The 15,364-nt window shown below is 38.3% G+C and overlaps 1 protein-coding gene across 1 annotated transcript in view; it reads right to left on the reverse strand.

Annotated features, from left to right (window-relative positions):
• Positions 1–406: 406 nt before the first annotated feature.
• Positions 407–15,364, reverse strand: part of IQCA1L (IQ motif containing with AAA domain 1 like) — a 1,829,164-nt gene continuing 1,814,206 nt past the window's right edge. Inside the window, exon 19 of the mRNA XM_044067599.1 lies at positions 407–612. Within this exon, the coding sequence (XP_043923534.1) occupies positions 493–612 (120 nt within the window). The 3' untranslated portion in view covers positions 407–492. The remainder of the gene's footprint in view (positions 613–15,364) is intronic.

The following is a 15,364-nucleotide window of genomic DNA, read 5'->3' on the forward strand; positions in this document are numbered from 1 at the left end:
CTTTGATGTATGCTGCAAATGGAACTGATTAATATGCAACAACCTATAACCAATAACTTTACTTTTTCATAACCTCAGGTCATGGCTGAAAAGGCTGATGTGGGATAAGCCTTCCTATATGGCTACCAGGCAAACAAAGAAGCAAACAAACAAGTTTCAAGGATGTCTGTCATATTCTTTGCCAAAATACAGAGCAGATGGGTCTTACTGGCATAGCACAGCATGAAATAAAGGTGTGGATCTTTGACACTTGTTTTGAAACGTTACAAGTAGAAAGCTTTGCCTGCTTCCTAAAATATGACAAACTTATTCTCAGCATACATTATCTACCAAATAAAGAACGGTACATGCATTACATTGCACATATTCTTCTAGCTGTTGCAATAAACAGGCAGAGTGGCACAGATATGTATACAAGCATCTTTATTTTTCTGCTTTACAAACAAGGTATGTACATGTATGTGCACAGACATCACAAAGAATTATGTCAATTTACTTCTTATTCTTTTTTCCATCTTTTCCCGCTCCTTTTTTCTGTTCTTCTTCTTCACCTTCTTTTCCTAGAGCTGCCCTGGCTCGCTTCTTACCCAGAGGTGTTTTGCTGTACCAGTTCTGCAAATAAAATAAGATGTGTTATTCTAAACAGGATGCTTTTGTCCTCAGCAGAAAAGCAGGCTGCTACCACTGACACCTTTGTTTTTTTAAACACCTTTATTGAATTATCACTTGTGACATAGGCAAATTTATATTTATATAAAAGTAGTCAAACTGCATTAACAAGTTCATGTTTACAAACATACTTCACATGTATTGCTATATATCATATAACTTAAGCAACATTGCACAAATTATTCAATTCCTGCCCATTTTTACACTTGAGGCAAAATCAATATTGCAGGTAAAGGAAACTTGACATTTACCTATCATTGCTACATATAAGCTACATTGTAAAACACATTAAAATCATTACTAGAACTAATACTTTATTCTGAATGTGACAGCAGCCAGTGCATAATGCATGAAGCATTGGATAACTGCACAAAGAAGTTTAATTGGATTTAAAATACTACCCGGGTACTGGTACATGTATACTACTGCCTTCATGAATAGTGACTTTGGATATGGCACTAGCTCCAAGAGGAAGAGAAGGAGGCCTTGGTTTACCTTCATATCACAAGGCCAGCACACTTTCAAATGCAGCAATGAGAGAAATGTAGGTGTGGACATGTTCTCATTTTCTAAACAAATTTATAATGGTATTTGAGAGAGAAAATATGTGCTTTCATCAGCTAAACCATACTGAAACCCTTAGTATACTTTTAGGTGGGCAAGACAAGTTTTTTTATTTACTATAAAACAAGTTAGTGTCAATTTAAGGGCCAACCTCACAACTAAAATTAGAAGGATAATTTTAGATTAACATATTCAGAAAAGTCAAAAATCTTGCCTTTATTTCATCTCAGTCTGTAAAGATATTACTAGTTTTATGTGGATTCGGTTAGGTTAATTCTCTTCTGCCTTGAAGGCTGTTTGTCTGGTCATTCAGTACGACCTTCCTTACTTTAAGACTCCATCTCCATATACTCCCAACTCACTGTTCTAATTACTGTTGTGTCTTTGATTGTGAACTGTAAATGTTTTTAGTGTCTCAGATAATTGTATATTTATTTATGTGGAGCTTTTTGCCCCTCGGCCTTTGCTGAAAAATGGGTCTTATAGGCCCAGTTGGACTTTCTTTGTTAACAATTGGCAATGTTTGTTGGCCTGCTTGCTCTGAATATTGCTGATCTCTGCCTGCATTTTATTTTGAACTGAAATCTTCATTTAAGGTTTGATCACTTCTATTTTGTATCTTATTCTAGTATTACATTTGTTTTGTTTTACGTTTTCAGTTTTGTTGGAGTTTTAAGAATTTGAGAGTTCCTTTCTAGGGTCAGTTAAATAAGTTACTAAAGAATTCCTTTGCAAACTGTGAATAACACTAGTTAATTAGTGGGGTGCTGAGAAACAGCATTGCTCTTAAATATCTCTATTTAGCCAAAGGTTGTTTGGCCTACTTTTTGGCTTTTGAGTTGCATGCCCCTACTATAAATCTCATTTTGGACACTCTTCCCGGTCCTATGTCATCATCTCATCAGCTCATTCTACTGAGTAGAGAGAGATCATTTGGGAAGGCCAAACCCCTTGGTTTCTCAACCTTGAAGCATCTTGTTTCATCCCTTACCACTTAACTTAAAAAAAATGCACTGTATTCATCTGCTTTTTACTGTATTTGTTTTTTTTCCTACTTTATTACCTTATTTTGCTTTTGCTGCTTGTTCTTAAAAATATTCAATTGCATTTATTCTGGTACATTTATTACTGCTTGTTAGCAGCCTGATTAAATTATAACTGTTATTCTAAGCCTTTTGGTTTAAGCACTTGGGCTTCAGTCCAGTTGTTTTACATTAGGAAGGTTTGTGGTCTACACTCTTGTGGCTGGAGAGATAGCTGACATCCTTCTAAGTTGGGAATTGTTAGCTGAAGGCTTGGTGTGTCTGTTATTCTAAATGTGTCTTAGTTCTGGTTTAAGCACTTGGACTTCAGGCCAGTTATTTTACATTAAGAAGGTTTGTGGTCTACCCTGTTGTGGGAGGAGTGAATAGATTCTGCCCATCTGAGCTGAGAAGTGCTGGTTGAAGACTTATTGTGCCTGCTTATTTGAACTGTTTCTTTCTGAAACTGGTGCAACTTGTTTGCATAGACTAGATTCAGACCTGCTGATTCTAGCTCTGTTTATATAACTTGAGCACTACACCAGGCCATCTTTTGTTGGAGAGGGTTCCCCTGCACCCTAGTGGCAGGAGTGTGCAGTTAGAACTTGTCTGATTGAAGGTTGCTGGACCAGGGCTAAGTTTTGAGCTTTTTAGTGGTTAATTGGTTAATTTGTTTAAATCAGTTTGCTCTTGTTTGCTACTATTTTTATTTAAATGTGTATCTGTTCTGTGTAAATCAACCTAAACAGAGTTTAAATATTTTAGCATAGTCTGGTTAGAGGTTTTGCTGTATCCAGATCTGTATGTGTCATTCCTGGGTTTCCTGTTACAATATCTTGTATTGGCTGGGGCCTGCCTGCACTTAGTGGGAGTAAGTGAACTGGTTGGAAGTGGTCTGGCATAGGGTATTTAGTTAAGAGCTCAGGGACAAGGGTTGATTGGACAATTCCAGTGTTTCTATTTTACTTTCATTTTTGTGGCATTAAACCCCATGTTTACGCAGGTTTGTGCTTGTTTGCACTTTGTGCACCACTGCTGCGCTATTTTAACCCTGTGCAAGGTATCTCAGCTGCATTTTTCCCTTACCAGCACTCCTGTGTAAATGAAGCCCTCCCTTGCAGCTTCCGTATTGATTTTATCCAACCCTACTCACACCAGTAGGTATTTTACTCAGATAGCACTCTACTATTTCTGACCTCTCTTCCACAGATTCTGACAACCATGGATGGAGAATTTATTATGGTTTCTCCTGCTAGTCTGGTTGATATTGGCATCCTGATACAGTGTAGCAACTGCCTCATGTACATGGACAACCATATACTACCACCTAGGAATACAATATGTGAGATACGCAATTACATTAAGAACCTAGAACCCTTACTGTCTCAGCCACAAGCCAGTACATCTGGCACTGAGAAGGTTGTCTGCTCAAACACTACAAACACCACACCTCTAACACTACCCACACCTGTACAACACACTGTTATATACACAGAGGTTCTCAACAAAAACATATTTGAACAAAAGAGACTTCCAAAACAAAAGCACACATGCACATCATGACCCACAGGACCAGGTACCACACATAGTACACATACCTGTGTCTCACAGCATCTGAGGCCCAGCCACAAACCAACATTCTAGTCATAGGAGACACTATCGTGAGACACACATATGTGCCTCTCACCAGGCTAGAAAAGGAGAAAGTCACTGTAAGTTGCTTGTCAGGTGCTTGAATCTGCCACATCATACATGCACTTAAGTCTCTTGGTTAGATTTGACCAAAAAGTGATCACTTTCAAAGTCACCATCTCCCCCAACCCCTTTTGTCAGAGTCAAACAAAAAAACTTTTCCAAAGCTGACTACAGTCTCCTGAGAGCAGGTATAAGCAGTTTCACATCTATGACCCATTCATCTGGAACTAGCACTAATGTTCAAGCCTACACCAAAAAACTATATGAGTACCAATACCTGACAGGTCCAAATCGTCTTCCTCAAGAAAGAGTAGACCTGTCTGGTGGACAGCAGCAATAAACAAACTCTATAATAAAAGGAAATAATTGCTGTCCAGGACCAAGAAGGAGCAGGTGCCAAGTTGGGAAGCACTCTCTTCTTTGTCTGAACAAGCAAATAAAGTCACCGGTGAAATCCTCTAAGGTTAACTTTGAGTCCAAATTGACCACATCCACTAAGGACAATCACAAGACCTTCTTCACATACATCTGCAATCTCAAAGGTAACACCCAAATTTGCTCTGAACTGGTGTTCAAGAACACCACACACATAAAAGCCATAGGTATAGCTAACCTGCTGGCAGACAGGTTCAGTGAAAACTTCAGCCCGCTGTCTCACCCATCAGTAAACCAGGACATCCCCAGCACCTGCCCCCTCCCCTCATCACCAGGGAGCAGGTCTTTAATACCCTGTCAAAGGCAAAAAATACAGTCTCTAGGGGACCCAACAACATCCCTGGCTGTGCCCTACATGAACATGAGCATGAGCTCTTAGCTCCATTAGGAACCATATTCAACTAAAGCCTGAGTACTGGCTTTGTCACAGTCAAATGGAGGACAGCCACTGTTATCCCTCTACACAAAGGTGCAGTGTCCACTGACCCAGGCAATTTAGGCCCATCAGGCTAACTAGCCTGATCTGCAAGGCCATGGACCTTAAAAACAAGGACACTGGCAACCTCCAAATGCTTGACCCCACACAGTTTGGTTTTGTCAAAGGGAGATTATGCCTGTTAAACCTGGTCAACGTCTTCAAAACAGTCACCAAAGCCATGTACTAGGTGAAGACAGTGCACACCACCTACCTTGACCTAGACAAAGCCTCACCACCATTTTCCACTTGGGCATAATAGATAAACTCTCCCAGCTAGGCATCAACCCATATGTTGACAGATGGGTAGGTAGCTAACTGGCTCACTGACAGAACCCACTCAGTCAAAATAGGGGAGGCCACCTCTAGTAGTACACCTGTAATGAGCAGTGTACCCAAAGGATCAGTCTTGGGGCCTCTACTGTTTGGGATATACTTTTCTGAGGTGCAAGTCAAAACCATTGGTCTGTGGTTTACCAAGTTTGCAGATGTAGGGTTTGATAAAGTCTGGGATTTACGTGGATGAAAGTGCTTACCATTTTTTGGATTGAACTGTTGGTCTGTTCTGCTGGAATAAACTTTTACTTCATTCACACATTATTATTTTTACAGAGTGGTTAGCTGGGTTCTGCCCAAGGTGGAGAATTGTTTTTTAAGTTTGCAGATGACTTTAAGCAGGGCGCTGTTTTAAATTCCCCTAGTGATGTGAACATCCTCCAAGTGGGCATTACCCAAACTAATGACTGGTGCCAGAAACATGGCCTCAAACTGAATGCATGCCAAGAAATGCATCATTATTCCCTTTAGGGAAAATGGTGTCCCCACTAATTAGCACATTAATAACAATTTACTAAGCATGCAGTCTTTTGTGAGGCACTTGGGCACCCAGGTTGATAGCAACCTGACTTTTGACCACCACGTTGCCTCTGTTGTATGGAAGGTTTTCTATGTGGCCCACCTCATAAGTAAGGCCATTTCATCCAGGAACAAGGAGGTCATAACATTCCTGTTCTCCTCCCATATCAGACACATTATCGAGTACAATGCCCCCTTTGGCATGTACCTTACCAGGCACGTGCAGCAGCTGGAGAGACTACAGAGGTTCCTGACCAGGAAAATCCATGGTCTCAAACACCTATCCTATACAGATAGGCTAAAAGCCCTGTCCCTCTACTCAGTCTTGTACAGACTGATCAGAGGTGACCTGTGTCTGGCATACAAGGCCATCTCAGACTCGGCCTTGATGGAGTTGCTGCATATCCATAAGTCAAACTCCACTCACTCAACCGCAAGGCCTCAACTTGGTCTGTGACATTAATAGAACTTGTTGGTGGGATACATTTGTGTCCAAAGACTCCCCCATCTGTGGAATAGATTCCTTCTCCATGTCAAGCGGAGTACCTCACTAGCCCTCTTTAAGAGGAACCTGGACAACTTGATGGAAAACTGCTGGACAGGGGAGATAGGTGCTGACTTTGTGGAAACATGGGTAAAATTCTTGGATAGGCTTATAAGGGCCTCCAGGCCAATAGCCTAGTATCATCCTATGAACCTATGAATAAATAAATAAATGAATAAATAGATACATGCATGTATACATACATACTGTACATAAATAAATAAATAAATAAATACAAATAATTACTCACCCCTTTACCTTTGTCCCCCCCACTCAGCCTTTCTAAGGTTCATAGGTTCATATGTTTGATATTAAGCTTAAAACCCACAGGCATTCAAGAAGTTTGATTTTTTAATCCAATGTTGATATTTTCTACTGTACATAAAAATAGAAAATATTTTTTCTAAAGGAAGTTAATATATGGCTTCTGAATATAAAAGGAAGCTTATTTCATAATATTGGAGACACTGTGTAATGCAGTGGGCATTTTTTCAAGTATTAATATTTATTTTTTGTACTAAGTTCCCCATACTAGGGTTGTTACATTCCAGGAATATACTTACAACTAGAACTGTATTAGATATTGTCTTAAAAAGCAAGCAAACCAGACAAAGGTCCCTGCCATATAACCTCTAGGATACAGAATATAATGACAGTTCCTGAACTCCTCTTGGATGGCTCAGATTTTGCAGCCTTATGATTTTTCTAGTAAGGACTCATTGCATATTTTCAGCTTCTTTCAGGCTGCTTGTTTGAAGTCTACAAAACACTGTATTGTAGTCAATAAAAGGTTGGATTAGTGAAGTATAAAGTGGTAGAGTGATCCCCCTGGAGTGACTTAAATGAGAGGGGCTGCAAAGGTTTTATTTTTTTGCTTTGATAGGTACATGAGTCAGAGCTTAAATAGCTGTTTATCATTGTCCTTACAGCTTTAATAACTATATTAGTGTTTTATGTCAGTTTATTTTGTAATCATAATTATATATCATTTTCCCCAGTCTTTGCCCTTCATTTCTCTTGTTACAGTTCTGTCTGCAACCATCTTTTCCCCCAATTTAAGATACTCATCCCTAATACTTTTTCTAAGGTTCTTGCAAATATACATAAGATACTTTTGCATGTCATATACACAGGAAGTCATAATCTGTTATTATTGCCTGACATATATAAAAATGCACAAGCTATTATCTGAGTATTAGTGATATACACGGAAATGTTTTATGCGTTGATCATTACCTGTTGATTGTGTGACTTGCCCTCTTACTTCAATGTCTTCTTTAACAATATAGCATTTTACTGTATTTGAAGTATTGAATATTATAAGAGAGATCTGGAAGAGGAATAACATTCAGGAGGCGTGAGGTTTATTAAGGTAAGGCAGGGATTCAGCAATTTATTGAATGTGCGAGTGATGATAGTTAGAAAAAAGAATGTATGTAATGTGCAATATATTAAATGGAAAGAATGTGACTTGTTTTCTTTTATATTAATATGGTTTGCCTTTGTCTTAAATGATAATTTAATAAAGATATTAAAAAAGAAAGAATGAAACCCGACAGAAAAAAGCAAATAAAAAAAAGCAAATAAATGATCCAAAACGGAAGCACAGGAGCAAACCAAGGCTGACAACAAAAATCAGCATAAATCCAGCAGTCACTAAGGCTTATTCAAGCAGCAGAAATAAATGCTAGTTCAAACAATGACTGAATCCGTGCCAAAGACAAGTAAAATCCAAGCTGTTTTATTGGTAAGCGTTTTCAACCTGTAAGGGCTTTGTCAAACCATAAGAAACAAACACTGAATAAAATCAAGTCACATTTTATAAGGAAATAGGACTGACATCACTTCCTGTTCCTGATTAAAACTTTTCAGGATGTAAAAATAATACATGTCTATAAAAAATGTATACAGAAAACTATATATATAAACAATATATATATAAAAAATATACATCTGTATATAAAGGAAAATATAAAACATTTATTAACATTCTAAAATATATATGTGTATCTCACATTGAGTCTCCTATTCTTAAGAACAGGTTTCAACGGAATTTTGTCATTCAGACCTGGTCTCCGGTCTGCTCCAAGTCTGATAATCCATTTTAATTCCAGTGTTTCAGTGTAATTGCATATATCCCCTCCCCTAACACTGGGTTCATTGATCTGTATAACTAAGAATACAATGAATGTGTATTGTCATTGTCTATAATGTGTTTAGAAAGTGCACTGCGTGGAGACAGTGTACAAATGTGATAAAGGTGTTCCCTTACTCTGTCTCGTAGGCGTCTGTCTGTCTTGCCTACGTGGAATGCTTGACAAGCAGTGCACTTAGCTAAATAAATGACATACGATGTATTGCAATTAGCACTGAGTTGAAACCGGAAACAATAGGAAGTAACTGGGTGAATAAACTGGGAACTGGTATCTACAAATTTGCAAAAATTACAACAATTACACGGAACAGTACCCACAATATTGTTCAAACACTCATTAGGCTGTGTAGATAGGCGAGGGTAACAAAGTAATCTATGTAGGTTGGACTTGTTCCTATATCTAAAATAAGGCTCCTCACCAGTAATGTCTTTAAGATGTGAATCAAGTAAAAGTAGATTCCAATTCTTGTTCAAAACCTCTCTTATACTGTTTATGTCTTGCGTATAACTAACAGAAAATCTAACTGGTGGATTCCTAACTTCAAGACATATATCAGGGACATTGTCTACTGGCTATGGTTGTGAGAAATATGGTCTAGCAATACCATTCCTCAGTTCCAAAACACCTTCAAAGTGGGAGGTGATCTCATCTGGCCTATATGCTTTTCATAAAAGCCTGTTGTTTAAGTTTGACAACTCTTGTAAGAAGCTATCATAATTTGGATTCATCCTGGATGCTCTTATCGCCTGTCCCCTTATCAAGTTCTTATATATGTAATTCGGGTGCATACTTTCCCGATGTAATAGGGAATTCCTATAGCACGTTTTTCTAAAGACTCCAGTATTGAGCATCCCATTTGGTAGTCTAGCAACAAAAACATCCAAAAAAGTAATGCAATTAATCAAACTTTCAATAGAAAAGTTCAAAAAAATGGTTAGACTATTAATCTCTTTAGGGAAGTCATCCAGGGCTTTATCTGTACCAGTCCACAGGAGGAAAAGATCATCAACTAAATGTGCATAGAAAATAACATGTTTCTTAAAACTATCTAGGACAAACAGCTTATTACGTTCCCAGTCCAGCATGACAAGATTGGCGTAGCTATTGGCACATGAAGTGCCCATAGCCACGCAATCCTTCTGAATATAGGCTACCTCATTAAAAAGAAAGATGTTATTTTCCAGGACAATTTCCAACAAGGCACCAAATAAATCTTTCATAGCTGGACTATAGGCTTCGCAACTCTGTAAACATCTCCTAACACTCTCAACACCTTCAGTGTTAGGTATCATAGTAAAAAGGGACTGTACATCCAGGGTAACCATTATATAATACATATCTAACGGTAGATCTACAACCTTGGAGTATACATCCAGTAAAAAATGTTTTGTGTCTTTAAGAATATGTGTAGATTAATTCACCAAGGGTCTTAGGTGTTTCTCAAGGTAGATGGATAGGGGCTCCATTGCCCAACCTCTCCCTGCCACTATAGGTCTCATAGGTGGGTCTCGGGGATTTTTATGTACCTTGGGGAGGCCTTGGATGACTGAAATCAAGGGATCTATCACATGTAAAAAATTAAACAGGTCTTCATCTATAACCTCATTGAGTAATAAATCTTGCAACATATATGATATGTTATGCACCTTACTCCAGACTTCATTCAAACTAATTATTTCATAAAAATCACTGTCACTTAACATGAGAGTCATTTTTTTGTAAATAATCAACACTATTAAACACCACTATGGGTCCACCTTTATCAGCTGGTCTGATAATAAAGTTTTTATCATCCCTTAGATTATTCAAAACTGTTCTCAATCTGGGGGTTAAATTCCCATACCACTTCTTCTTCCTGTTATTCTGATCTATGGTGTGCAAATCATCCTCTTCCATTTTCGTAAAAGCATCTAGTAGGGGATGTAATACTGGTACATAAGTACTAGGTTTTTTAAAAATCTTATTATGTGGTGTGTCCTTAGAAGAAATACCATAGTCCAGTTTAAGCTGGACATTCTGACTAAACAACCTCACATCTACAATAGTGTCTGTGATTTGACTCCTAACTGAAGGTATAAAAGATAGACCCCTGGTAAGGATTTCTATTTCGTCCTCTGATAACACCCTGTCTGAAAGATTCACAACTAATGTCTTGGGACTTTGTCCCACATCTTCAGTGTTTATCCTGTAAATTCTCCTCCTGAGGCTTTCCTTTTCTGCCTGCCCTGACTCATAGATCTGTTCTTCCCTCCTCTGTGTTGTTCGTCTATGGGGAAAGGAGTAAACCCATGTACACCCACCAAAGAGGTCTCCTTCCTACAGACTTCAAAGTGTTGTCTTTGAGTCTGTAAATGTTTTACTTTTAAAAAATCAGCTTCAAGTTGTTTGAAATGCTCTGTAAGGTTGTTTAACACTTCCGGTGATGTCCCAGCCTCAGTCTCGACCTCAGATACCTCAAACATCATCAACGGATTATTCTCCTCACACACGCATCGCAGAAACCTATTCAGGCTCTTGGATGTTTGCGATGCAATTTCCAAGTTAAAAGGCAGTTCTATGTCAACCTATTCAGCCATGTCACTGTGATAACAAATAAAATAAATAAAATATACTATAAGAGTAAGTGTTATCATGGTCCAAATGCTCCTGTTACTAATAAAACAAATAAATGATCCAATTTACTCCTCACTCATTAGGCACATAATAGAGTACAATGCCCCATTTGGGATGTACCTCACTAGACACATGCAACAACTAGAAAGACCACAGAAGTACCTCACTAAGAGGATTAAGGGCCTTAAACAATTACCCTATGAAGCATGACTAAAAAAGCTCCAGCACTTCTCAGTCGCTTGCCGTCTGCTCAAAGGTGACCTATGCCTGACCTATAGGGCCATGTCGAACCCTGAACTAATGGACATGCTTCACTTCAAAAAAATGAGATCCCTCAGAACCACTCATTCTTGTGACTTGAACCTATGCACAACAATAAACAGGACATACTGGAGGGACAGATTCCTGTCCCAGTGACTCCCCTCACTCTGGAATAGAATCCCAATCCATATTTGACAGAGCTCCTCTCTGACCCTCTTCAAGAGAAATCTTGATGACTGGATGGGTAATCGTAAGTTCTACCCTGGGATCACTTCAGGAGCCCTGTTAGACAAAGGCCCAGGCTACTAATATAATGGGGAGGTGAAAGCCATCACTCTGTGGCTAGGCTTATAAATGCCCCTGGGCAGATAGCCTAGTACTTACCTATGAACCTATGAAAAGAGAAGCACAGGAGCAAACCAAGGCTGACAACAAAAATCAGCATAAATCCAGCAGTCACTGAGGCTTATTCAAGCAGCAGAAATAAATGCTAGTTCAAGCAATGACTGAATCTGTGCTAAAGACAAGTAAAATCCAAGCTGTTTTATTGGTAAGCGCTTTCACCCTGTAAGGGCTTTGTCAAACCATAAGAAACAAACACTGAATAAAATCAAGTCACATTTTATAAGGAAATAGGGCTGACATCACTTCCTGTTCCTGATTAAAACTTTTCAGTTTTGTTTTGGATCACCGGAAGTGTTAAACAACCTTACTGAGCGTTTTGAACAACTTGAAGCTGATTTTTTAAAACTAAAATGTTTACAGACCCAAAGACAACACTTTGAAGTCTGTATTCAATGTAGGATTATTCCAAGAGACCTACGTGTACTTAAGATGCCGACGACAGGTTCTACCTATCCAGAGTTGTTGTACAAGTGGCAACAGCTCAGTCTGGAGGTCAGTATTAAGTACATCACTTTACTTAATGAGTTCTTTTTTCCTGAAGAACTGCTGTTGAGGGAGAAGATCAAGAACTCACAAAACTTTATTTCTACTAATTTTCCTGCAGTTACTGTAGGTAGATTAACAGAGCGACTGTTAGACAATGTTTTTGTATGAGATGAAGCTTCTTGAGCAAAAACGCTCTAAAATATGGACGAACACAGTGGATTTTAAAAACGGCCAAGTCTTCTCTTGGCCGAGGACAGAATTTAACAGAAATGACAGTGTTAATTTTAACAGAAATAACAATGTTAATACTGCCAGTTACACCAATGTTAATGGCTCTTCTATTTTGTCTACAGAGAATAATGGAGTTGTAAGTGTTGTGACTTCTAGTTTAAATCGAAGACTTAGTCCCAATGTTCATTTAACTGAAACCGTGGATGTTACTCATGATGTGGATGTTAACCAGGGCACACAGATAGTGGGTAGTGTGAATATAGGTAATGATTTACAAGAACACACTGACTGTACTAATGATATACATGGAAATACACAACCAACTATTTCAGTACAGACTATACCCACCCTTCAACCCAATGCCACCCCACAACAACTCCCAGTTCCTTCGGTCAGAAGGAAGGAGCCTTCTTTGTTGGGTGTACATGGGTTTAGCCCTTTCCCCATAGATGAACAACACAGAGGAGGGAGGAACAGATCTATGAGTCGGGGCAGGTAGAAAAGGAAATCTTCAGGAGGAGAATTCACAGGACAAACACTGAAGAAGATGTGGGACAAAGTCCCGAGACATTAGTTTGGAATCTTTCAGACAGGGTGTTATCCGAGGACGAAATAGAAATCCTTAACAGGGGTCTATCTTTTATACCTTCAGTTAGGAGTCAAATCACAGACACTATTGTAGATGTGAGGTTGTTTAGTCAGAATGTCCAACTTAAACTGGACTATGGTATTTCTTCTAGGGACACACCGCATAATAAGATTTTTAAAAAAACTAGTACTTATGTACCAGTATTACATCCCCTACTAGATGCTTTTACGAAAATGGAAGAGGATGATTTGCACACCCTAGATCAGAATAACAGGAAGAAGAAGTGGTATGGGAATTTAACCCCCAAATTGAGAACAGTTTTGAATAATCTAAGGGATGATAAAAACCTTATTATCAGACCAGCTGATAAAGGTGGACCCATAGTGGTGTTTAATAGTGTTGATTATTTACATAAAATGGCTCTCATGTTAAGTGACAGTGATTTTTATGAAACAATTAGTTTAAATGAAGTCTGGAGTAAGGTGCATAACATATCATATATGTTGCAAGATTTATTACTCAATGAGGTTATAGATGAAGAGTTGTTTAATTTTTTACATGTGATAGATCCCTTGATTCCAGTCATCCAAGGCCTCCCCAAGGTACATAAAAATCCCCTAGACCCACCTATGAGACCAGTTGGTAGAGAGGTTGGGCAATGGAGCCCCTATCCATCTACCTTGAGAAACACCTAGGACCCTTGGTGAATGAATCTACACATATTCTTAAAGACACAAAACATTTTTTACTGGATGTATGCTCCAAGGTTGTAGATCTACCGTTAGATATGTATTATAAAATGGTTACCCTGGATGTACAGTCCCTTTTTACTATGATACCTAACACTGAAGGTGTTGAGAGTGTTATGAGATGTTTACAGAGTTGCGAAGCCTATAGTCCAGCTATGAAAGATTTATTTGGTGCCTTGTTGGAAATTGTCCTGGAAAATAACATCTTTCTTTTTAATGAGGTAGCCTATATTCAGAAGGATGGCATGGCTATGGGCACTTCATGTGCCAATAGCTACGCCGATCTTGTCATGCTGGACTGGGAACGTAATAAGCTGTTTGTCCTAGATCGTTTTAAGAAATATGTTCTTTTTTATGCACATTTTGTTGATGATCTTTTCCTCCTGTGGACTGGTACAGATAAAGCCCTGGATGACTTCCCTAAAGAGATTAATAGTCTAACCATTTTTTTGAACTTTTCTATTGAAAGTTCAATTAATTGCATTACTTTTTTGGATGTTTTTGTTGATAGACTGCCAAATGGGATGCTCAATCCTGGAGTCTTTAGAAAAACATGCTATAGAAATTCCCTATTACATCGGGAAAGTATGCACCCCAATTACATATATAAGAACTTGATAAGGGGACAGGTGATAAGAGCATCCAGGATGAATCCAAATTATGATAGCTTCTTACAAGCGTTGTCAAACTTAAACAACAGGTTTTTACAAAGGGCATATAGGCCAGATGAGATCACCTCCCACTTTGAAGGTTTTTGAGCTGAGGAATGGTATTGCTAGACCATATTTCTCATAACCATATCCAGTAGAGAATGTCCCTGATATATGTCCTGAAGTTAGGAATCCACCAGTTAGATTTTTTGTTAGTTATACGCAAGACATAAACAGTATAAGAGAGGTTTTGAACAAGAATTGGAATCTACTTTTACTTGATTCACAACTTAAAGACTTTGTTGGTAAGGAGCCTTATTTTAGATATAGGAACAAGTCCAACCTACATAGATTACTTTGTTACCCTCGCCTATCTACACAGCCTAATGAGTGTTTGAACAATATTGTAGGTACTGTTCCATGTAATTGTTGTAATTTTTACAAATTTGTAGATACCAGTTCCCAGTTTATTCACCCAGTTACTTCCTGTTGTTTCAGGTTTCAACTCAGTGCTAATTGCAATACATCCCATGTCATTTATTTAGCTAAGTGCACTGCTTGTCAAGCATTCTACATAGGTAAGACAGACAGACGCCTACGAGATAGAGTAAGGGAACACCTTTATCACATTCGGACACTGTCTCCACGCAGTGCACTTTCTAAACACATTATAGACAGTGACAATACACATTCATTTGTATTCTTAGTTATACAGATCAATGAACCCAGTGTTAGGGGAGGGGATATATGCAATTACACTGAAACACTGGAATTGAAATGGATTATCAAATAGATTTGGAGCAGATTGGAGACCAGGTCTGAATGACAAAATTCCATTGAAACCTGTTCTTAAGAATAGGAGACTCACTGTGAGATAAACATATATATTTTAGAATGTTAATAAATGTTTTATATTTGCCTTTATATACAGATGTATATATTTAAATATATATATATATATATAT

Source organism: Protopterus annectens, chromosome 3.part1 (assembly GCF_019279795.1).
Source record: "Protopterus annectens isolate FY-2018-M chromosome 3.part1, PAN1.0, whole genome shotgun sequence".
NCBI classification, from domain to species: domain Eukaryota; kingdom Metazoa; phylum Chordata; order Ceratodontiformes; family Protopteridae; genus Protopterus; species Protopterus annectens.